The sequence below is a fragment of the Heptranchias perlo genome, chromosome 44, assembly GCF_035084215.1.
Source record: "Heptranchias perlo isolate sHepPer1 chromosome 44, sHepPer1.hap1, whole genome shotgun sequence".
Taxonomy (NCBI): domain Eukaryota; kingdom Metazoa; phylum Chordata; class Chondrichthyes; order Hexanchiformes; family Hexanchidae; genus Heptranchias; species Heptranchias perlo.
In genome coordinates, this window is record NC_090368.1 from 6,097,141 (window position 1) to 6,120,406 (window position 23,266).

Genomic DNA, 23,266 nt, shown 5'->3' on the forward strand with positions numbered 1-23,266 from the left:
GTACCTGATGGTAGTTTTATTTAAAATCCTGCAAAAAATTGACAAAAATGCTAAAAATGCAATGTTCTGTACAGACTGATGCAATACATACACTGTCATTTGTAATACCAGGTAACAAATGTTTACACTCAACATCCAACCACTTGGGTCACCCAGCTGCCTAAAATTTACATTTAACAGACGTGTGCCAAGCAATGACCTTTCAAGGTAACTGTGAGAGAGAGAGGGAGACAGAGTGAGTGAGGCAGAGAGAGACACCCTGTCCAATGTCCTTGTGAGTCAATACTTAAGATTGCTTTTAAATGGAGGAGTCTTACCTTTTCATTGGTTTTCTGATTGCCAAGAAATCAGATCTCCCCAAATGTTTCTCAAAGCCCCATTTACACTTCAAGCCTTGCGTTCAGTTTGGATCAGGTATATAAAAATTAAGAGCTCCCTCATATTATGTACAGAAGTCAGCATTGAGTTACAAGGCACGCTGGGCCACTATGTAAGGGAGACAGACGATGTACTGACCAAAGCAGATAGCTTGGGCACTTGCATCTGATCTGCTGGCAGTGCAAGTGCCCAAACAGCCTGTAGTAAAGAGCCTCATAGCTACATGCTCACAGGGAAAGTTTTCAATCTCAACCAAGCTGCGTTATATGTGGGGGAAAAGAAAGAGAATCCAACTGGGCTTCTTACACCCGTCTTCTAGTACCTAGTGGTAGAGGGAAGCTGGGGTTGTTCTCCTTAGAGCAGAGAAGGTTGAGGGGAGATTTAATAGAGTAAATAAGGAGAAACAGTTTCCACTGGCAGGAGGGTCAGTAACCAGAGGACACAGATTTAAGATAATTGGCAAAAGAACCAGAGGGGAGATAGAGACATTTTTTTTTAATGCAGCGAGTTATGATCAAGAATGCACTGCCTGAAAGGGCGGTGGATTCAATAGTAACTTTCAAAAGGGAATTGGATAAATACTTGAAAAGGAAACATTTGCAGGGCAACGGGAAAAGAGTAGGGGGGGAGTGGGACTAATTGGATAGCTCTTTCAAGGAGCGAGCACAGGCACGATGGGCCGTGTTGCCCTCTTCTGTGCTGTAAGATTCTGAAAGTCCCAAGCTTAATTTGCTTTCTCAGTCGGGCAGTGAGACGTGGTATGGAGGAGGCGTGGGGAGTAAGATGCTAGTTTTAAAACAGGGGCAACAGAAATTGTATCTGAAAAGTCTTTGGTTGGGCAATGTATTTTTTCAGCCCTAAACTGGAATCGGAGCAAACTGATCTCACTGTTCACAAGAGACGCTTTGTGTTCTGCTACTGCAAAGACTAAACTCTAGTGTAAATGGGTCTTTGAGTGGCAGTGATGGTGAGATAAAAACACGGTCAGTACTAATGCAGGTACCAGCGCTCACTGATTTCAAATGGAAAGGCGACTACAGCAGTACATTAATGCTGCCATCGTGCCTGCGAGGTGCTCACAGTATTCGAGTCCTCCGCAGTTGAGTGCAAGGCGGCAATACTGGTGGAATCTGGAACAAGCAGTTTGGGAGAGGGAAGAGAAACAGGCTGGGGATGAGAGTCAGATAATGTGCCTTTTAAGATCCTTCCAAACATCGGGATATTTTAAAGAAGGATAAAACACGGTGGGAAACTGAGCTCGAACCAACTTTACATCCGTGGGGAATAAAAACAGAAAATGCTTAAAACAGATGGCAGCTTGTCGTGCCATGCTCTCTCCGTTCTGACTCATCCTCAAATTTGTAGGCTTCAGAATTAATCAGAAGAAACCTACAGTGGGGCATTGGACCAACGCTTTCTGCCCCACCCATGGTTATGCTATTGAGCTGACACGAGTTCAAATCCCACCAGGGCATTTGAGAAATTAGAATCCATTTTTTAAAATCTGGAAATAAAAAAAGCTGGTATCGGTAAAAGTGACCATGAAGCTGTCGGATTTTTGTAAAAACCCAACTGGTTCACTTAATGACCTTTAGGGAAGGAAACCTGCCGTCCTTACCCAGTCTGGGCCTATATGTGACTCCAGTCCCACACCAACGTGGTTGACTCTTAACTGCCCTCTGAAGTGACTCAGTTGTATCAGGGTTCAAGAAGGCGGCCCACCACCACCTTCTCAGGGCAACTAGGGGTGGCCAATAAATGCCAGCCTTGCCCACATCCCAGGAATTAAGTAAAAATGGTTCCAGCGGGGGCAGTATGACCCACTCCTGCCCTTCCCGAGGAAGTGACAATGTCCCATCGGTTTCTTTCTGGCCGTAAGGACCAGGTTTTATTTGTGGTTTCACTTTTTATCTTCACACCAGTGGGCAAAACAAAGAAACAAGTATCAGTAGCCCACCCTGTTGCCCACACACTGTTTTTATTGTGCTAGTCCAACCATTTCAACACCCCCCCACCCCCACAACCCCCAATCCAACAACACACAAATCCAGGTCAGTATTACACTGCCAGCTATGCTTCTCCACATTTCAGTTGCTACCATTCCCAAAAGCTGTAGCTGCCCGTGTCTGGAGGTAGCCACTATGTACAGACAAGTTCTTGCTTGTGATGTACAAACCCTCATTTTATTTTTAATTAAAAAGGCTCCTTTATCCATCAATTACTGTTTCAGTAACCAGCGGTTTGCAGGGTTAAAGTTATGTCAAATCTTTTTCCGACTAAGCTACGAAAACTTTCATATAAAGATTTACATTTTCCCTTTTATTTAAAAAAGAAAACTGAACATTTCCCTCAAAATGGCACAAATTGTACATTAAGTACAGGATTAGAATTCTTCCACCCCTTTTCTCAGTTACTGCAACAAGAAAGCAACATAACTACTGGGATACGGTTTAACTTAGTGGGAGCCTCTTCCCAACTCAATTATTACATTAATTATAGAAAAGGAACGCCTCTGTATTCGAGCAGTACTTCCCCCGCCCCAGTTTCCAAGCTTTGAGCTTCAGAATTATTCGAGGGAAGAGGCCCCCCCCACCCCGAGATGAGTATTGTGTGGAACTCCCCCTCCAATCTTCCACAGGATCTTCAATGTGGACAGAATCAGTGCATTCATGTCCCTGCCTTGTTGCCACGAGCCATTATTTAGAATCCCTTCAGTCTCGCTCCTCCTTACATCTGTAACCTCCTTCAGCCCCCCTCTACGGTGCTCTGACTCTGGTCTCTTGTGCACCTTTCGCTCCACCATTGGCGGCCGTTCCTTCAGCCGCCTAGGCTCTAAACTCTGAAATTCCCTCCCTAAATCTCTCCATCTCCCTCTCTTCAAGACCCTTCTTAAAACCCACCTCTTTTGACCAAACGTTTGGTCACCCCTCCTAATAGTGGTTTTCTTTGGTTCGATGTCCATTTGTGCCCGATTACGCCTCTAAAGCGCCTCAGAATCTTTTTCTACGTGAAAGACGCGATATAAATGCATATAGTCCTAAAATTGCACAAGGGGAGTTAAGGCCAAGTGTAGCCTTCAGGTGAAGGGGAGGGGGAGGAGTTTGAGAGCAGAGGATAATTAGATGTAACGCTGACCCCATTTTAAAGTCAAACATGCTCTCCTTAGTCTTTATATTTCAATAGCAAAACCCACAGCAATTTGAGAAGCAGAGTTGGTTGGAGGGCAGCAGTTTCTCTGCTGTACTGGCTGAGGAACTCGGAGCTGCAATAGCGCCACCACTGGTCAGAGGGTGGAATTACAGTGAGAAGTTTACATAGGCAGTTTCCATTGTTAACATGAACAAAGGAATTTATAATTGAAAAGTTGGCAAACTATGTGACAAAAATGTGATAAGAAGCAAGGTTTGGTGGACAGGAAGCACATGCAGACTCAAAATTTTTATTATAGATTGGCACTAGTGTGATATACTTCACGATAATCATCTCAAACTGCTCCCGCCAGTATCAGACCTGTAACCACCCGCGCTACACCCCCAGCTCAAAATGCTCTCTCCAAATACAACCCAAGTTTGGGAGGATATAACCTAATTGTACACATGGGGATGAAAAGTTCACAAAACCAATACGTAACAGAAATCTTAGTAGCAGTAACTCCACAGGAAACTCTACAAAATTGATATCCAGGCATGTTCCAACTTGCAGTTTGAAAATACTAACATCAAAGGAACAAACTTCAGTAAGGGTGCAGATCCCTCCTTGTAATATTTACGATTGTATGGCAACTCAGATGAACTCAGCTCTCCCATCAGAAGAATGAAAGCTCAACTCACAAAAGGCACTACTCGTACAAATAACCGGTTTCCTCCTCCACAAGTGGGGTTAGATCATAAATCGCCCTCTAGGATCACTGTTCCATTGTTTGTGGCTTTTGAGGAAATGGAATCAGATTTTACATTTGCTGTGGGAGGGGAATCTCGCTGCGGAATTTAGGTCTTGTAACGCTACCAGTGGCGATCTTTCCAGTAATCGTTGCTTTTCCACCAGCACACTGGGGCGAGGGAGAAGGGGATGAGATCAGCTAAAGGCACAAATTGCAAATTGAGCCTGTAACTTTGTGCTTGGTATAGCCAGGTGCTACCTCAGGAACAACCAGGACATGAAGAGGGGCAGGAGGAAAGAAAGCTGCTGATAGAGAGCTTTCAACACACTGCTGGGCTAACCTAATGTGGGGATTACCAGGGGATGCTCTATCAAATCACTTGCCCTCCATTGTGTCTAATAGATAAGAGCATGAGTTAGTATCTGGTAACACCTACACAGCATGAGGATACTGGCACCAGGCCCTAATAAAGGAAAGGTCTTTAGTGCAGCAGCTCTCAAGAACATTGAGCCATTGACGGGAAGCAGTTTGCGTATCTGGACGAAGGAATGCAATCAATTTCCCAGCTCTTCAGTCATATTTGATCAACGTTAACCTTAACAACTGGGTCATTGCCCCCAACTAGAAGCCGAAGTTTTTCAATTAGACAGACGCACATCAGAGTGTCTCAGGACTCCCCGAAGCGCTCGGCATATAACGAATTACTGTGACGTCCAGTCAGCGTTGCGATGTTTCTTAAGGCAAGGGATTTAGCATCACCAAGAACATAGCAGTTTCAGCACCTCCAAAACTTTCCACATGTCAATGCGATACCCCCTCCCCTCCCTCCACCAGTGTAGAAATCTGTGGGGATTACCAGGGGATGCTCTATCAAATCACTTGCCCTCCCATAGCGTCCAAAGATGGAATAATACCCCCGCCACATCCTTAAATGACCACACGACACTGGAGGAGTGAAATTGGAATGTGTTCTATTTTAGAAATCATTTCTCATCCATTTTTAGCCAAAGTTTCCAGTGCAGCAGGATGACATCACCTCTGCTGCCTGCCCACATGAACCACTTTTGCCACCGCACTTAGTCTTTAATCTTCCATCATCACAGCTAATGGGCAGATTAAAGGTTACATTTAAAATTAACCCTTTCTCACTTGGAAATGTGCACTATTTCCGATGGAGAATTTACAATGTGCAGCCACCTGAGGTGGAGAATTCACCAAGTGAATGTGGTTAAGGTATATTCAGTGGTAAGACTGTGGTTTCTTCCATACTGGAACCGCTACAAGGTAGGAAAAGCCAATACACTTCTCACAAGATCCCCGTCCTCTCAAATTACACTCACCACCACCATACCCTGTAATCTCCAGTTTCAAATGCTTGATCCAGACACCGGGAGCTCCGTGCACTAGGAGCGGGCAGCTTCGGTCCGAAACCAGATTACAGTAGCTTGTAGCGAGAGGAGATCTCATCCGCACAGAGTAAAGTGCAGCTCCCCAATCGCTTGGCGGGTTCAGTGAATTGCAAGGTGTAGCAATAAGCATTTCACACCAAATTCAATTGCCATTCTGTGCTCAGGTAGCTGATCTCAGTCGGGACAGGTATCGGGAGGGCTGTGGGGAGCCCCCTGCGAGACTGTACCCCAGAAATTGCACCTTCGTGGGGGGGGGGGGGGGCAGAAAGATAGCAAGAACAATAACATCCACTACAGAGAGAGAAAGAGATATAAATACATACAGGTGCAAAACGCAGAAGCACTGCGGATAATATCCAGCTCAGTCAATGGTGCGCAGACCAAAGAAGTGTCTCTAAACGGAAAGTGGAGCCACACACACTGCCATTTAAGGGGTTTAGAGGTGAAGACAGCCTCCCCAATCAATCGCAACCACAGGCTACCCAAACAAAATACCGACAGTTAGCTTTCCAAAAACTGTTGGGAGGGAATAAAAAGGTATTACTATATCACAACTGATATATCCAATACGTTAATTATCATATGATAAAATAAACACTATATATATTGTGGTTTCCCCAATGAGCACCATGATTAATTTCCACCGATACATACTCTGTACCAAAAAGACCTTTATAAAAGACAGCAGTGAGTATTGAGAAAAATCAAACAATGGACTATTCAATTATGATGAGGTAGTCTGGAGGAAAGATGCCAGTGCCAAGTTCACCGCTCACACTGTGTCACAGCTTAATCCACAGGCCGGTTACCACAGGCCGAGCACAAAGGCCACGGCAGTGGAGTGTCGCTGCTTAACGGTTATTTAAAGTGGAATTGTACCTCTGCATACGACAGGGTTCGTTACCCATGAAAGACCTAAAGACTGCGATGAAACAACAGTCCCTGTAAAGAGTGCAAATATCGGGAACCGGTTTAAACGCGGAATCTTTAGTGTCTGGACTAATTTGAACCCATCCTCTATTTATAAAAATACCTGCATCCCATTAAAAGCTGCAGATTTCTGCTGTACCCCTCACTGTTCTCATAGAACTTACAAGGCAGAAGGAGGCCATTCGGCCCGTCACACCTTTGTGTCCTGCTGTGTCTCCATCGCAACAGCCGGCAGCTCACCCGGGCTTTTAACAAAAGGGGCCATGCACGCCAATGCTTTCAGCTGTGGGTTGCTGCAAGTGGAGGCCAGGCACAGGAAAGGAGGGGAAACTAAAATGACCTGCGAAAACCTAATAGCGTCCTCATTTTGTTTTTGCTGCCCTCCGTTCCGAACATTGTCCATTTTCATCTGTGGAAAATCACAGCCCAAAATTCCAACTGAAAGCACTGCCTGGTGACCAGCTTCCAAACTCAAGTGCCCATTCTGCACGCCTGTGTTTCTTGTACATGGTATTATGGCCACGTGCCTGGAATCCACACACAACTTGCCTGCAGCTCAGTGCCATTCATTACAACTGCAAATTCAAACAGCAGCGAGCTGCGTTATGGACTGTAGCACTCCCTTAGTTTAAATACATCGAAACACTGAGATCCCAGCCTTGAGTTTACCTCAGATATATTAAACTGTTAATGCACAGGCTGATGGGCCAGTCCATCAAAGCTCTATTGGTACGTCGCATGTATATTCTTGTAAGAAAACATACGGTGTGGCTGGTGGGACTAACCCCCATTAGTATTTGTCGTTAGCCAAGCTGCCAGTTTAAGGTGGTATTCACAGCCTTAAGTGTTCAGTATTCTGTCAGTTTTCATTTGTGAGTCAGTGCATCCAGCGGTGATCTCCCTGTGCCTCCCCACCCCTCCCACCCGAAAATACTGCTGGGGGGAAGGAGGGGGAAGAAGCTAGGAAGTGTCATTGAATTAACATCACTCCTCAGAGGGCTAGTCAATACAACCCATCCCAGAACTGCTAAACAATTGCACAGTCTTTCAATTCATGAATTCAAAAATTCAAACAGAGCCACTTGCACATCGAGATGTCAGATAGTCATTTATATTCCCCTAAGACTGAACACAAGTCAACCCGCACAAGGACTCTTGGGATGGTCTGCGATAGCGAGCTGGGGAGAGGGGAGGGAGAGCTCATCATCTTGTACGAGTTCATATTTCATAACTGCAGGGTAATCAGTAACTCAGAGAACAGCCCGTGGGTAAGGATTCAGAGTTAGATGCCTGCACACGCAATGCTGCCTGTGATTGAGCCGGACAAAACACTTGCCGGCCATTCAGTGGTAAAACCAAAATCCAGTCGGGCCACGCCTGCCTTTTTTGTACATTTGTAATATTTCCTATCACAGCACAACGTTAATTAGATGCCCTCAATAAACTGTAACTCAACTCGTGAACGTGCATCTTTCACCCCCGTCCACACTCCTATTATCCATCACATTACCGTCCCACTTCAATCAAATGGATCACTTTTAAAAAACCAGCTCCCACCTCCCCTCTCCAGTTTCTGGGCATCGCCCCATAAGACTCCATTTACACTGGGACAACCTCTGCAGGCTACCAATTCCGCTTCCGCGCTGGTTTGAGCCCCCCTGAATTGCCAGCTTGTGCCTGGTGCCAGAAAGGTACACCTCCTTCCCCCCCATAATAAAAGCACAGATTCCGTTTCTCCCCAGCACCCGGAAATCCTAACTGGTACCAGGTCGCTCTGAGGAGTATTTAAGCTCGGAGCCAAATTGCGCAACCCACTCCTTCTCGGAGCGTAACGTACTTGCTTCTCTCTGTCGTCACAAAAACACGAGTGCGTCGTAACCCTGAATGGTGCCCGAGTGTCCCCCTCCCTCCCCGGTTAAAACGGAGGTTTCTGGTCAATTGTCAGCTATCAAAAAAGGCGCCCACCCCCCACCCCAACATTCTCAGCCATCGTTTACAACCGGCTGGCCCAAGTTCTCCCGCAAGTACACCGACTGAATCTCCTTGCTCTTCAGGCAGAAGTCGCAGGCCCACACAGCCGAGGTCTCCGTGGTGAGCAGGCCGTAGGCCGTCTCCGTCATCCCGGTGCACTCGCGGTGGAACCACTTCTGGCAGGAGGCCTCGCACAAGATGGCGTCCTGGTCGTCGTTCACCTCGTTCAGGCAAAAGCCACACGGGTACACGGGATCGGAGGACGGCCGGTGCCCGGCACTGGCGGGGTTCTTGCCGGCGGCCGGGGGAAAGCTATTGCTGTCCGGCGCGCTGCTGTTCGGGCCGGCGGGGTTTTGGTTAAAGCCCGCCTGGTTGCCGTTGACGGCAGCCGGCGAGCCCGAATGTTCGCTCCCTTGGTTGAAAGTGTTCCCGGGCCGGTTGAAGTTCTTGGCATTGTCCTCTGCCTGAGGGAAGCTCCGGTCCGGACTGGGGAACGAGGCGGGATTTGGCGGGAGACTCGGTTGACTCGGGCCTTTGGCAAAGCTTTGGTTGGGCCGAGGCCCTGGATTGGGGTTAAACGGGCTCGGGAGCTGGACGAATTTCTGTCCCATGGGGGGCCCGGCACCTGAGATGATGTCACCGCGTGGAGGCTGGCCCATATTTGGAGGCATCATGGAATTGAAGTTGGCGCCTGGACCTGCACCAGGCCCTGGGTGGTGAGGCTGGCCAGGAGGAGGACTAAAAGTCTGGTTGATCCCTTGATTGAATGACGGGTTCCCAAAGTTCATCCCACCAGGCTGACCAAAGTTCGGATTTTGGGGCACGCTAAAACCACCGCCTAACTGATTCGGGGGGAAATGGTGTGGTGGTTGACGCCTCATGGGCTGAGGTCCAGTGCTGAAGGCAGGATGCAAGTGGGGTGGCATGGTAGACTGTGGCCTATAGGCTCCATAAGCGCCTGGGTTGCTAAAGAAAGGAGCAGATGGAGCTGCTCCTTTAGGGGGAGTGAAGTCGTCATCAAAAGGGTTCGAGGCCACAAGGTGGTCAACCATCGGCGTGGGTGGAGGAGCAAACTCGGAGAGGTGTGAAAACTGAGCTGCCTGAAGGAAGAAATACAAGGACTGGGTTAGACAGTGGCTGCATTAGTACAAATCGCAACACTGTTCAAAATCCTTTTCCTTACATGGAAATAATTCATTAATAACGTTAGAAAAGTGGAACCCACTTAAGGGAGGGTCAGTAACCAGAGGACACAGATTGGAGATAATTGGCAAAAGAACCAGAGGGGAGATGAAGAGAATTGTTTTTTTACGCAGCATGTTATGATGATCTGGAATGCGCTGCCTGAAAGGGCGGTGGAAACAGATTCAATAGTAACTTTCAAAAGGGAATTGGATAAATACCTTAAGGGGAGAGAATTTGCAGGGCTACAGGGAAAGAGCAAGGGGAGTGGGACTAATTGGATAGCTCTTTCAAAGAGCCAGCACAGGCACGGTGGGCCGAATGGCCTCCTCCTGTGCTGTAAGATTCTACATTTCAAAGACTCAAAAATAATTCTTGACTCGTGGAATGAAGGGAATGCTAGCCTTGTGGTTCTGGCACTGGACTAGCAACCCAGAGCTGGAGTGTTCAAATGGCAAGCTGGGAAAATTAACTCAATAAATATGGTCATTTGTGAGCTGGCAGCAGAAAATAGGAGGATAAAAGCTGCCGGATTGTTATAAAAAACTAACTGGTTCACTAATGCCCTTCAGGGAAAGAACTTGCCACCCCTACTCAGTCTGGTCTACATCAGATTCCAGGCCCATACTCTGTGATTGGCTTTTAATGCCCTTGAGGCCACGAGGGATCAGTAATAAATGACCAGCATAGCCCGTGTCGCTTTAAAGGATAACTTTGAAGGAAGCACGTACTGAACTACAGGTACAAGAACCAGGAGTATAGCAGTGGCTGGTACATTTAGTACAACTAGGAAAGACCAATCAATTACAAGTGATGCAATCACATAATTCCACAGAAGAGTCATGCACCATTCCTCCTGTATCACAAGTTCTTAACATCTATGAAATTCTCAAACAACCAGACTCCAGAAATTGGAAGCATCAAATTTCACATCAGATGTGCTACCAAATTAGGGCAACAGATGACCTCTAGGACTTTTTATGCAAAATCGCAGGTCTGAGGCAGCAAATCATGCTACGCACAAGGGTAGAACTTGGCTGGATTTATTGCAAGACGTCAAGTTTTGCCAAGGATGATACCAGAACTGAGTGGTTATAACTATCAGGAAAGGCTGAACAGGCTGAGGTCTTTAAAATTATGAAAAGGTTCAATAGGTTAGACAGAGAAGATGTTTCCCCTTGCAGGGGAGACCAGAACTAGGGGCCATAAATATAAGAGTCACTAATAAATCCAATAGGGAATTTAGGAGAAACTTCTTTACCCAGAGAATGGTGAGAATGTGGAACTCGCTACCACAAGGAGTGGTTGAGGTGAATAGCATAGATGGATTTAAGGGGGAAGCTAAATAAGTACACGTGGGGGAAAGGAATAGGATATGCTGATAGGGTGAGATGAAGAGGGGTGGGAGGAGGCTTGTGTGGAGAATAAACACCAGCATGGAGCAGTTGGACCGAATGGCCTGTTTCTGTGCTGTAGTTTCTTTGTAATTTTATGCAAGCCTCTTGGTCTAACTACAACACAGGAGTCAAATCTCACTCTTTGTAAACTATCTACGGTTGAGACAGGTTAAAGACGAGCGCTCACTGTAAGCATTTACAGAAGTGAAATCCATTATTCTGCTATTTCAGTGTGCAGAGTCTGGAAGCGTAAGGATGAACAGTGGAGCCCCATAACCTGGAAGCGAGCGAGAAGGTTGCTGAAGCCCAACGGGACAGAGGAATCGGATTAACAGCAGAGAAGCAGCCATTAAACCAGAGTGCCTCAGAGCTGGCCCGTAATTGCGATCGAGGAATCAAGTGATCGAGAGGACTATATATATAAAAAAAATCAGACTTCAATTTATTTAAAACATGACTTTACGGTACCTGTGCACTGGATTTCCGCTTCTTCTTTTCTGGACTCTTCAACTGGGTCCCACCACCGTTAGCGCCTACCCAAGATAAACAGAGATCAGCACTTTCCACAGCGACTCCACCATCTCACCCAGCCCGCAACAGCAACCTTCACCCACAAACTGACACCGAACAATGACAGGATCTGCAAGTCTAAACCCAATTAAGAGCCTGAATCTACAACAGGATGCTCCCTACTCCCAGGTTAAGCTGATGGTGGGTATCGAGGAGAACGGTGACCCTGGCACAAACCAAATGGGCCTCATCTGAGGTCACTGGTTTACAATGGCTCAGGGAGAAATTCCATGGCGATCTGGGATGTTTTCTTCTCTTTTGTGGATCATACTCTGTCATTCCGTCCATTGCGGTGCCCTCGCCTGTAACATAATCTCTATTGATCATGGCCATTGGCTCAGGCTAATCAAGTCAAATCCCAATTTAATTACATGGGATCTAGGGATTTGTCTGGAGTTTTGGAATTGAATTCCATGATGGTGTCAAGGAGGGGCCTGACTGCATTCTAACCTGTATAGTGGATTCTCAATTATAATCTCACCTCAATGAAAAACGTGAGCAGGAGGAACTGGGTGGAGCAGTGGGTTAGACACTGGGACCCGGGTTTAAACCAGCCAGAGTGATAGAATGAAAGTCTATCGCTGTGAGGGTCCCACATGAAATGAGTTATAGGGGTCTTTGAGGTCATGGCCACAAAACTGCCTCCAATCCAGCACTAATTGGCAATGTTATCCAGAGAGACCACAGGATGGCCAGTGTGAGACAAGGAACAAAATCTCACTGCTGCAATAAAGGATGCTCCAAGGTTAGCGCTGAGTCACACTGTTGGGTTAGAATAAACTATGCTTTACTCTAACGAATCCGTGCTGTACCAGCCCTGGGAGTGTTTGACAGGACAGCATAGAGGGAGCTTTACTCTGTATCTAACCCGTGCTGTACCTGCCCTGGGAGCATTTGATGGGACAGTGTAGAGGGAGCTTTACTCTGTATCTAACCCGTGCTGTACCTGCCCTGGGAGCATTTGATGGGACAGTGTAGAGGGAGCTTTACTCTGTATCTAACCCGTGCTGTACCTGCCCTGGGAGCATTTGATGGGACAGTGTAGAGGGAGCTTTACTCTGTATCTAACCCGTGCTGTACCTGCCCTGGGAGTCTTTGATGGGACAGTGTAGAGGGAGCTTTACTCTGTATCTAACCCGTGCTGTACCTGCCCTGGGAGTGTTTGATGGGACAGTGTAGAGGGAGCTTTACTCTGTATTTAACCTGGGAGTCTTTGTACTGGTATCAGAATGAAAAACACTTGTACTGATGCAGTGTGGCACCCATGTACTGTGATTTACTTTCCAATGCAATGGCTATCACAGGGGCAAACTGTCAGTACACTCCATGCTGCCAATTCAAAGACGCCAACTGAAAATGGGACAGCAGTTACATTCTTCTGTCCCCTCTTCAACATGTCCATAGGCCAAATTCTTTTATATGTGCCTTACAGATACACACCCAAAGATAGACAAGGTGGATGACAAATTAAGTTGAACTAACATTGTCCTAAAAAGATCCTGTATGTTGCTGTACATTTCTATGGAATGAAACAAAGGCAGAAGGCACTGCTTCCCCCACAGCAGGCTGGCATCTGAGTGCAGTCAATGTTTCTCTCTTAGATATTGTGCGATCCACTGTGTATTTCCAGTATTTGCTGTTTTTTTTCTATTTATCATCGGACACGCTCATGACTGCTCATAATTCGGTCTTTACCAGTTAAAACTTCTCAATATCTCCACCCAACAGTTATGACTTCCTACTTCACTTTATAAGACAATGCTAATTTGCTCCATGGCAATTATCTGGACAGCTCACGGGTACTGAAGTTCATTACAGTGTCATTTGCTAACTGTTATCACAGCCACTCCGTGGGTGCAAGATACAGCCAATTAAGCCACAGTTGTAGCAGACAGCAATTCAGCTCTTGTACTACAACAACATTATATAGCACCTTTAATGTCGTAAAACGTCCCAAAGCGCTCTACAGGAGCTTTAGCAGACAAAAATTGACACCAAGCCAAAGAAGGAGCCATTCGGACAGGTGCCCAAAAGCTTGGTCAAAGAGGCAGGTTTTAAGCAGCATCTTAAAGGAGGAGAGAGGCGCGGAGGTGGTTTGGGGAGGGAACTCCAGAGCTTGGGGCCTAGATGGCTGAAGGCACGGCCATCAATGGTGGGGCGAAGGAAGTGGGGGATGGACAAGAGGCCAGAGTTGGAGGAGCGCAGAGAGATCCAGAATTCTCGGAGGGTTGTAGGTGGTTACAGAGATAGGGAGGGGCGAGGCCATGGAGGGATTACATAAGAAATAGGAGGAGTAGGTCATATGGCCCCTCGAGCCTTCTCTGCCATTCAATCGGATCATGGCTGATCTTCGACCTCAACTCCACTTTCCCGCCCGATCCCCATATCCCTGGATTCCCCTAGAGTCCAAAAATCTATCCATCTCAGCTTTGAATATATTCAATGACTCAACATCCACAGCCCTCTGGGGTAGAGAATTCCAAAGATTCTCAACCCTCTGCATGAAGAAATTCCTCCTCATCTCAGTCTTGAATGGCCGACCCCTTATCCTGAACTCTCCAGCCAGGGGAAACAATCTCTCAGCGTCTAACCTGTCAAGCCCTCTCAGAATCTTATATGTTTCAATGAGATCACCTCTCATTCTTCTAAACTCCAGAGATTATAGGCCTATTCTACTCAACCTCTCCTCACAGGACAACCCTCTCATCCCAGGAATTAATCTAATGAACCTTCATTGCACCGCCTCTAAGGCAAGTATATCCTTCCTTGGATAAGGAGAACAAAACCGCATGCAGTACTCCAGGTGAAGTCTCACCAAAGCCCTGGACAACTGTAGTAAGACTTCCTTACTCTTGTACTCCAACCCCCGTGCAATAAAGGCCAACATACCATTTGCTTTCCTAATTGCTTGCTGAACCTGCTTACTAACTTTTTGTGTTTCTTGTACGAGGACACCCAAGTCTCTCTGAACACCAACATTTAATAGTTTCTCACCATTTATTCTGCTTTTCTATTCTTCCTACCAAAGTGAATAACCTCACATTTCCCCACATTATACTCCATCTGCCACCTTCTTGCCCACTCACTTAACCTGTCTATGTTCCTTTGCAGACTCACAGCTTACTTTCCCACCTAGCTTTGTATCGTCAGCAAACTTGGATACATTACACTCGGTCCCTTCATTAATATAGATTGTAAATAGCCGAGGCCCAAGCACCAATCCTTGCGGCACCCCACTAGTTACAGCCTGCCAACCTGAGAATCGCCCGTTTATCCCTACTCTCTGTTTTCTGTCCTTTAACCAATCCTCTGTCGATGCTAATATATTACCCCCAACTACATGAGCCCTTACCTTGTGCAACAACCTTTGATGTGGCACCTTATCGAATGCCTTTTGAAAATCCAAATATACTACATCCACTGGTTCTCCTTTATCTACCCTGTTAGTTACATCCTCAAAAAACTCTAATGAATTTGTCAGACACGATTTCCCTTTCATAAAACCATGTTGACTCTGCCTAATCATATTATGATTTTCTAAGTGCCCTATTACCACTTCCTTAATAATGGATTCCAGCATTTTCCCAATGACCGGTGTCAGGTTATCTGGTCTGTAGTTCCCTGTTTTCTCTCTCCCTCCCTTCTTGAATAGCGGGGCTTACATTTGCTACCTTCCATTCCACTGGTACCAGTCCAGAATCTAGAGAATTTTGGAAAATCATAACCAATGCATCCACTATCTCTGCAGCCACCTCTTTTAGAACCCTCGGATGTAGGCCATCAGGTCCAGGGGATTTGCCGGCTTTTAGTCCATTACTTTTTCTCTAGTGATATTGTTTGGAGTTCCTCACTTTCATTTACCCCTTGGTTCCCCACTATTTCTGGTATGCTTTTTGTGTCTTCTACTGTGAAGACAGATACAAAATATTTGTTTAACGCATCTGCCATTCCCTGATTCCCCATTATAATTTCTCCTGTTTCAGCCTCTAAGGGACCAACGTTTACTTTTGCTATTCTCTTCCTTTTTACATACTTGTAGAAGCTCTTACAATCCGTTTTTATATTTCTTGCTAGTTTACTTTCATATTCTATTTTCTCCCTTATCAATATTTTGGTTGTCCTTTGTTGGTTTCTAAAACTCTCCCAATCCCCAGACTTATTCCTCCTCTTGACATTATAGATCTCTTCTTTCAATCCAATACTCTTAACTTCTTCAGTTAGCAACGTGTAGATCACTCTTCCTGTGGAGTTTTTATTTCTTAATGGAATGTATATTTGTTGAGAATATTGAAATATTTCTTTAAATGTTTGTCATTGCTTTTCAACTGTCAAACCCTTTAATTTAATTTCCAAGCCTACCTTTGACAACATACCCCATATACCTATGACAACATACCCCATATACCTATGCAATTAGCTTTTTTTAAAGTTTAAGACACTAGTTTCTGACTTAAATAAGTTACTTTCAAATTCAGTGAAATTCTATCATATTATGATCGCTCTTCCCCAGAGGTTCTTTTATTGAGAGATTACTAATTAACCCTATCTCATTACACAACACAAGAACTAAAATAGCCTTTTCCCTGGTTGGTTCCTTGACGTATTGCTCTAGGAAACCGTCTTAAATACATTCCATGAACTCGTCTTCCAAACTACCGTTGCCAATTTGATTTGCCCAGTCTATGTGCAGATAAAGTCCCCCATAAGTCCTGCATTACCTTTACAAGCGCCTAATATTTCATGATTAATACTCTAACGGTATAGCTACTATTAGGGGGCCTATAAACTACTCCCACTAATGTTTTGTGCCCCATGTTCTTTCTTATTTCCACCCATACTGATTCTATTTCCTGATCATCCAACCTGAGATCCTTTCATAAATTACTGCTGTCTTTATGCCATCCTTTATTATTAGGGCTACACCCCTTCCTTTTCCATTCTGCCTGTCTTTTCTAAATGTCATGTACCCTGGAATATTTAGTTCCCAACCTTGGTCATGTCTCTGCAATGGCTATTAGGTCAAACCCATTTATCTCTATTTGTGCAATTAATTCACCTATCTGGTTAGAAATGCTCTGTGCATTCAGATAAAGAGCCTTTCATTTTGACTTTTTACCATTTTTCCTGCTTTGACCTTACTTCTTGTTGCACTATTATTGGTAAACTCTGTCTCTTTCTGACACATTCTGCTTATCTTTACTCAAGTCACTACATTGCTCTATTGTCTTAACTTTTCTCATTAGATTTCTAAATTTCCCCTCACCTGACCCCTCCCCACCCGCTTTTTAGTTTAAAGCCCTAGTTATTCAATTCACCAGGACGCTGGTCCCAGTCCAGTTTAAGTGGAGCCCGTCCTATCGGAACAGCACCCTCTTTCCCCAGTACCGGTGCCCCATGAATCAAAACTCCTTCCTCCCACACCTCTCTGAGCCACGCATTTAACACACTGATCAGTTTGTCCCTTTGCCAATTTGCACGTTGCTTAGGTAGTAATCCAGAGATTATTACCTTTGAGATTCTGCTTATTAATTTAGACTGTAGCTCCTCAAACTGTCTTAGCAGAACCTCATTCCTAGTTCTACCTATGTCATTGGTCCCTACGTAGACCACGACAACTGAATGCTCCCCCACAAGCTCCAGGTTCTTTTCCAGCCAAGAGATGTCCTTAAACCAGGCAACACAGCCTTCTTGGTCGCGGCTGCAGAGAACAGAGTCTATCCCTTTGACTATACTGTCTCCTACCACATTCCTTTTCACTCCCCCCACTTGAATGACCTCCTGTACCACAGTGCAATGATGAGTTTGCCCATCCTCCCTGCAGTCCTTGTGCCCATCCATACAGGTAGCAAGTACCTCATACCTGTTGGACAAGGTCAAGGGCCGAGGCTCCTCCATCACTACAGTTCTCATAACTGCCTGGCTTGCATCACACCCCCCTGTCCCTGATCACTGAATGAATCTAAACTACTAGCTAAATAAGATTTGATCACAAGGATGAGAATTTAAAAATCAAGGTGTTCCCAGACAGGGAGCCAATGCAGGTCAGCGAGCACAGGGGGGAGATGAATAAACGGGACTCGGTGCAAGTTAGGATTTTGCAGCAGATTTTGGGTGAGCTGGCGTTTATGGAGGGTGGAAGATGGGAGGCCAGCCAGGAGAGCATTCGAACAGTCAAGTCTGGAGGTAACAAAAGCATGGATGAGGGTTTCAGCATTAGATGAGCAGAGACAGATGATAATACAGAATCAGATTCTCAACATGTAGATGGTAAAGATCCTGTAGCACTCTCTGAAGAACAGGGAGCTCTCCTGGTATCCTGGCCAACATTCTTCCCTCAAGCAGCACCAATAGAAAAAAACATGAGTTGCTGATTCATCACACTTGCTGTTTGTGGGACCTTGCTGTGCACAAATTGGTTATGGTGCGTATATAAAAACAGCGACTACAATGAAGTAATTCACTGGCCGTAAAGCGCTTTGGGACATCTTGAGAACATAATATGGTGCTATATAAATGCAAGTTTTGTTCCTCACCGATATAGGGAAATTTAGTGCTAAACACTCAATTCACTGCCCAAGTTGCTGCATTAGTAATTCACTCCAGTGTTATGCAGTTTAAAATGCACCCTTCAGATATAACCCAGGTGAGAAAGGACAGAATTTACAATTGTACAGGTGGGTGATTTTAATTGGACAGAGGATGAATATTTACTGAAATCACACTGGCCGAACTTTTGCCAAGTAATATTTATGTCCCGAATAAATCACTGGTTCAAGGTACAGTGACCAGATTCTTCCAGTTTTGATTGAACAAGGTATTTCTTTGTTAATGCAACAGAAGAATAGAATTTGTTCTCAATTTAGGCCAGGATGAAGGAGATAATGTTATCGCCAATATCTGTAACTAACTCCGTTTATACAGGTCTTCAAATAATCCCACTACAGCCAATGAAGTACTTTTGAAGTGTGGTCACCGTGGCAGCCAATTTGCGCACAGCAAGATCCCACAAACAGCAATGAGATAATGAGCAGATAATCTGTTTTTTCGTGATGTTAGATGCAGAATAAATATTGGCTCAGGACACCGGGGAGAACTTCCCCGTTCTTCTTCGAATCGCGCTGTGGGATCTTTTACGTCCATCCGAGGGGCCAGACAGTACCTCCGACAATGCAGTGCTCCCTCAGTACTGGTACTGGGAGTGTCAGCCTGGATTTTGCGCTCAAGTCTCAGAAGTAAGAGAGCGGCCCACCGAGGCAGGGCTGCATTAGGTAAAGCTAGGTCTGCCGTCAGCATGCAGAAAGCCGATTTACCGGCAGAGGCACAGGGAGGCAGCTTATGGATGTTGGGGTTCTCTAATCTGGCCTCGAACCTCGAATTAGATTCTCCAATCAAATACTGCAGCACAGACAGAATCTGGTGTGAAGATTTAACCGCAGTTTCAACCACAACATTTTGGAGGTTTGAAAACAGTATTACAGCTAGTCTTATTAAGCTAATTGGTAGCAATGCAAGGCAGCAAAAAAACATCAAGCAGAAAACCAATTTAACACTGCCAAATACACTTGTGTGATGCTTGTGACTTTGAACTGATCCCATCACGAGTGCTGAAGTCAATCCAGAGGTTCAAACAAACAATCTCCCTCCCCCCATTCCCCGCTCGCTCGCTCTCCCTCCCCCCATTCCCCGCTCGCTCGCTCTCCCTCCCCCCATTCCCCGCTCGCTCGCTCTCCCTCCCCCCATTCCCCGCTCGCTCTCCCGCCCCCCCCGCTCGCTCTCCCGCCCCCCCCGCTCGCTCTCCCTCCCCCCGCTCTCCCTCCCCCCGCTCTCCCTCCCCCCGCTCGCCCGCTCTCCCTCCCCCGCTCGCTCGCTCTCCCTCCCCCCGCTCGCTCGCTCTCCCTCCCCCGCTCGCTCGCTCTCCCTCCCCCCGCTCGCTCGCTCTCCCTCCCCCCGCTCGCTCGCTCTCCCTCCCCCCATTCCCCGCTCGCTCGCTCTCCATCCCCCCATTCCCCGCTCGCTCGCTCTCCCTCCCCCCATTCCCCGCTCGCTCGCCCTTCCCCCCCCATTCCCCGCTCGCTCGCCCTTCCCCCATTCCCCGCTCGCTCGATCTCCCTCCCCCCATTCCCCGCTCGCTCTCCCTCCCCCCATTCCCCGCTCGCTCTCCCTCCCCCCATTCCCCGCTCGCTCTCCCTCCCTCCCCTCGCTCGCTCTCCCCCTCCCCTCGCTCTCTCCCCCTCCCCTCGCGCTCTCCCCCTCCCCTCGCTCGCTCTCCCCCTCCCCTCGCTCGCTCTCCCCCCCTCGCTCGCTCTCCCCCGCTCGCTCTCTCTCCCTCCCCCCGCTCGCCTCTCCCCCTCCACACCGCTCGCTCTCTCTCCCCCTCCCCTCCGCTCGCTCTCTCTCCCCCTCCCCTCCGCTCGCTCTCTCTCCCCCTCCCCTCCCTCTCTCTCCCCCTCCCCTCCGCTCGCTCTCTCTCTCCCTCCCCTCCGCTCGCTCTCTCTCCCCCTCCCCTCGCTCGCTCTCCCCCCTCCCCTCCGCTCGCTCTCCCCCTCCCCTCCGCTCGCTCTCCCCCTCCCCTCCGCTCGCTCTCTCTCCCCCTCCCCTCCGCTCGCTCTCTCTCCCCCTCCCCCCCACTCCGCTCACTCTCTCTCCCCCTCCCCCCCCCTCCGCTCGCTCTCTCCCCCTCCCCCCCCCTCCGCTCGCTCTCCCTCACCCCCTCCGCTCGCTCTCCCTCCCCCCTCCGCTCGCTCTCTCTCCCTCCCCCGCTCGCTCTCTCTCCCTCCCCCGCTCGCTCTCTCTCCCTCCCCCGCTTGCTCTCCCCCTCCCCTCCGCTCGCTCTCTCCCTCCCCCGCTCGCTCTCTCTCCCTCCCCCGCTCTCTCTCCCCCTCCCCTCCGCTCGCTCTCTCTCCCCCTCCCCTCCGCTCGCTCTCTCTCCCCCTCCCCTCCGCTCGCTCTCTATCCCCCTCCCCTCCGCTCGCTCTCTCTCTCCCTCCCCCGCTCGCTCCTACCTCCCTCCCTCTCTCTCTCTTCCCCCACCCATTCCCTGGTCTCTCTCCCTCCCTCCCTCCCCCGCTCGCTCTCTCTCTCTCTCTCTCTCTCTTCCTCCCCCATTCCCCGCTCTCTCTCTCTCTCTCTCTCTTCCCCCCCCATTCCCCGCTCTCTCTCTCTCTCTCGTCCCCCCCCATTCCCCGCTCTCTCTCTCTCTCTCTCATCCCTCCCCATTCCCTCCCTCTCCCTCCCTCTCCCTCCCCATTCCCTCCCACTCTCTCCCCATTCCCTCCCTCTCTCTCCCCATTCCCTCCCTCTCTCTCCCCATTCCCCCTCTCTCTCTCCCCATTCCCTCTCTCTCTCTCCCCATTCCCTCTCTCTCTCTCTCCCCATTCCCTCTCTCTCCCTCTCCCCATTCCCTCTCTCTCTCTCTCCCCATTCCCTCTCTCTCTCTCTCTCTCCATTCCCTCTCTCTCTCTCTCCCCATTCCCTCTCTCTCTCTCTCCCCATTCCCTCTCTCTCTCTCTCCCCATTCCCTCTCTCTCACTCTCCCCATTCCCTCTCTCTCTCTCCCCATTCCCTCTCTCTCTCTCTCTCTCTCTCCCCATTCCCTCTCTCTCTCTCTCTCCCCATTCCCTCTCTCTCTCTCTCTCTCCCCATTCCCTCTCTCTCTCTCCCCATTCCCTCTCTCTCTCCCCATTCCCTCTCTCTCTCTCTCCCCATTCCCTCTCTCTCTCTCTCCCATTCCCTCTCTCTCTCTCTCCCCATTCCCTCTCTCTCACTCTCCCCATTCCCTCTCTCTCTCTCTCCCCATTCCCTCTCTCTCTCTCTCTCTCTCTCCCCATTCCCTCTCTCTCTCTCTCTCTCCCCATTCCCTCTCTCTCTCTCTCCCCATTCCCTCTCTCTCTCTCTCTCTCTCCCCATTCCCTCTCTCTCTCTCTCTCTCCCCATTCCCTCTCTCTCTCTCTCTCTCTCCCCATTCCCTCTCTCTCTCCCCATTCCCTCTCTCTCTCCCCATTCCCTCTCTCTCTCCCCATTCCCTCTCTCTCCCCATTCCCTCTCTCTCTCCCCATTCCCCCTCTCTCTCCCCATTCCCTCTCTCTCTCTCTCTCTCCTCATTCCCTCTCTCTCTCTCTCCCCATTCCCTCCCTCTCTCTCTCTCTTCTCATTCTCTCTCTCTCTCTCCCCATTCCCTCTCTCTCTCTCTCCCCATTCCCTCTCCATCTCTCCCCATTCCCTCTCTCTCTCTCTCTCCCCATTCCCTCTCTCTCTTTCTCCCCATTCCCTCTCTCTCCCTCTCTCTCCCCATTCCCTCTCTCTCTCTCTCCCCCCATTCCCTCCCTCTCTCTCTCCCCATTCCCTCTCTCTCTCTCCCCATTCCCTCTCTCTCTCTCCCCATTCCCTCTCTCTCTCTCTCCCCATTCCCTCTCTCTCTCTCTCCCCATTCCCTCTCTCTCTCTCTCCCCATTCCCTCTCTCTCCCTCTCTCTCCCCATTCCCTCTCTCTCTCTCTCTCCCCCCATTCCCTCCCTCTCTCTCTCCCCATTCCCTCTCTCTCTCTCTCCCCATTCCCTCTCTCTCTCTCTCTCCCCATTCCCTCTCTCTTTCTCTCTCCCCATTCCCTCTCTCTCTCTCCCCATTCCCTCTCCCCATTCCCCCCCCCTCTCTCTCTCTCTCCCCATTCCCCCTCTCTCTCTCTCCCCATTCCCTCTCTCTCTCTCTCTCCCCATTCCCTCTCTCTTTCTCTCTCCCCATTGCCTCTCTCTCTCTCCCCATTCCCCCCCTCTCTCTCTCTCTCTCCCCATTCCCTCTCTCTCTCTCTCCCCATTCCATCTCTCTCTCTCTCTCTCTCTCTCCCCATTCCATCTCTCTCTCTCTCTCTCTCTCCCCATTCCCTCCCTCTCTCTCTCTCTCTCCCCATTCCCTCCCTCTCTCTCTCTCTCTCTCGCCATTCCTCTCTCTCTCTCTCCCCATTCCCTCTCTCTCTCTCTCTCCCCATTCCCTCTCTCTCTCTCTCCCATTCCCTCTCTCTCCCCAATCCCTCTCTCTCTCTCTCCCCATTCTCTCTCTATCTCTCTCCCCATTCCCTCTCTCTCTCTCTCCCCATTCCCTCTCTCTCTCTCTCCCCATTCCCTCTCTCTCTCTCTCCCCATTCCCTCTCTCTCTCTCTCCCCATTCCCTCTCTCTCTCTCTCCCCATTCCCTCTCTCTCTCTCCCCATTCCCTCTCTCTCTCTCTCCCCATTCCCTCTCTCTCTCTCTCCCCATTCCCTCTCTCTCTCTCCCCATTCCCTCTCTCTCTCTCCCCATTCTCCCTCTCTCTCTCTCCCCATTCCCTCTCTCTCTCTCTCCCCATTCCCTCTCTATCTCTCTCCCCATTCCCTCTCTCTCTCTCTCTCTCCCCATTCCCTCTCTCTCCCCATTCCCTCTCTCTCTCCCCATTCCCTCTCTCTCTCCCCATTCCCCCTCTCTCTCTCTCCCCATTCCCTCTCTCTCTCTCTCTCTCTCTCCCCATTCCCTCTCTCTCTCCCCCCATTCCCTCTCTCTCTCTCCCCATTCCCTCTCTCTCA

At 48.5% G+C, this 23,266-nt stretch overlaps 1 protein-coding gene across 1 annotated transcript in view; it reads right to left on the bottom strand.

Moving 5' to 3' along the window:
* Positions 1–8,576: 8,576 nt before the first annotated feature.
* Positions 8,577–23,266, bottom strand: part of LOC137306757 (pygopus homolog 2-like) — a 16,711-nt gene continuing 2,021 nt past the window's right edge. The window contains exons 2-3 of the mRNA XM_067976126.1: positions 11,616–11,680; positions 8,577–9,668 (exon numbers count right to left, since the gene is read on the bottom strand). Coding sequence (XP_067832227.1) covers positions 8,580–9,668; positions 11,616–11,680 — 1,154 coding nt within the window. The 3' untranslated portion in view covers positions 8,577–8,579. The remainder of the gene's footprint in view (positions 9,669–11,615; positions 11,681–23,266) is intronic.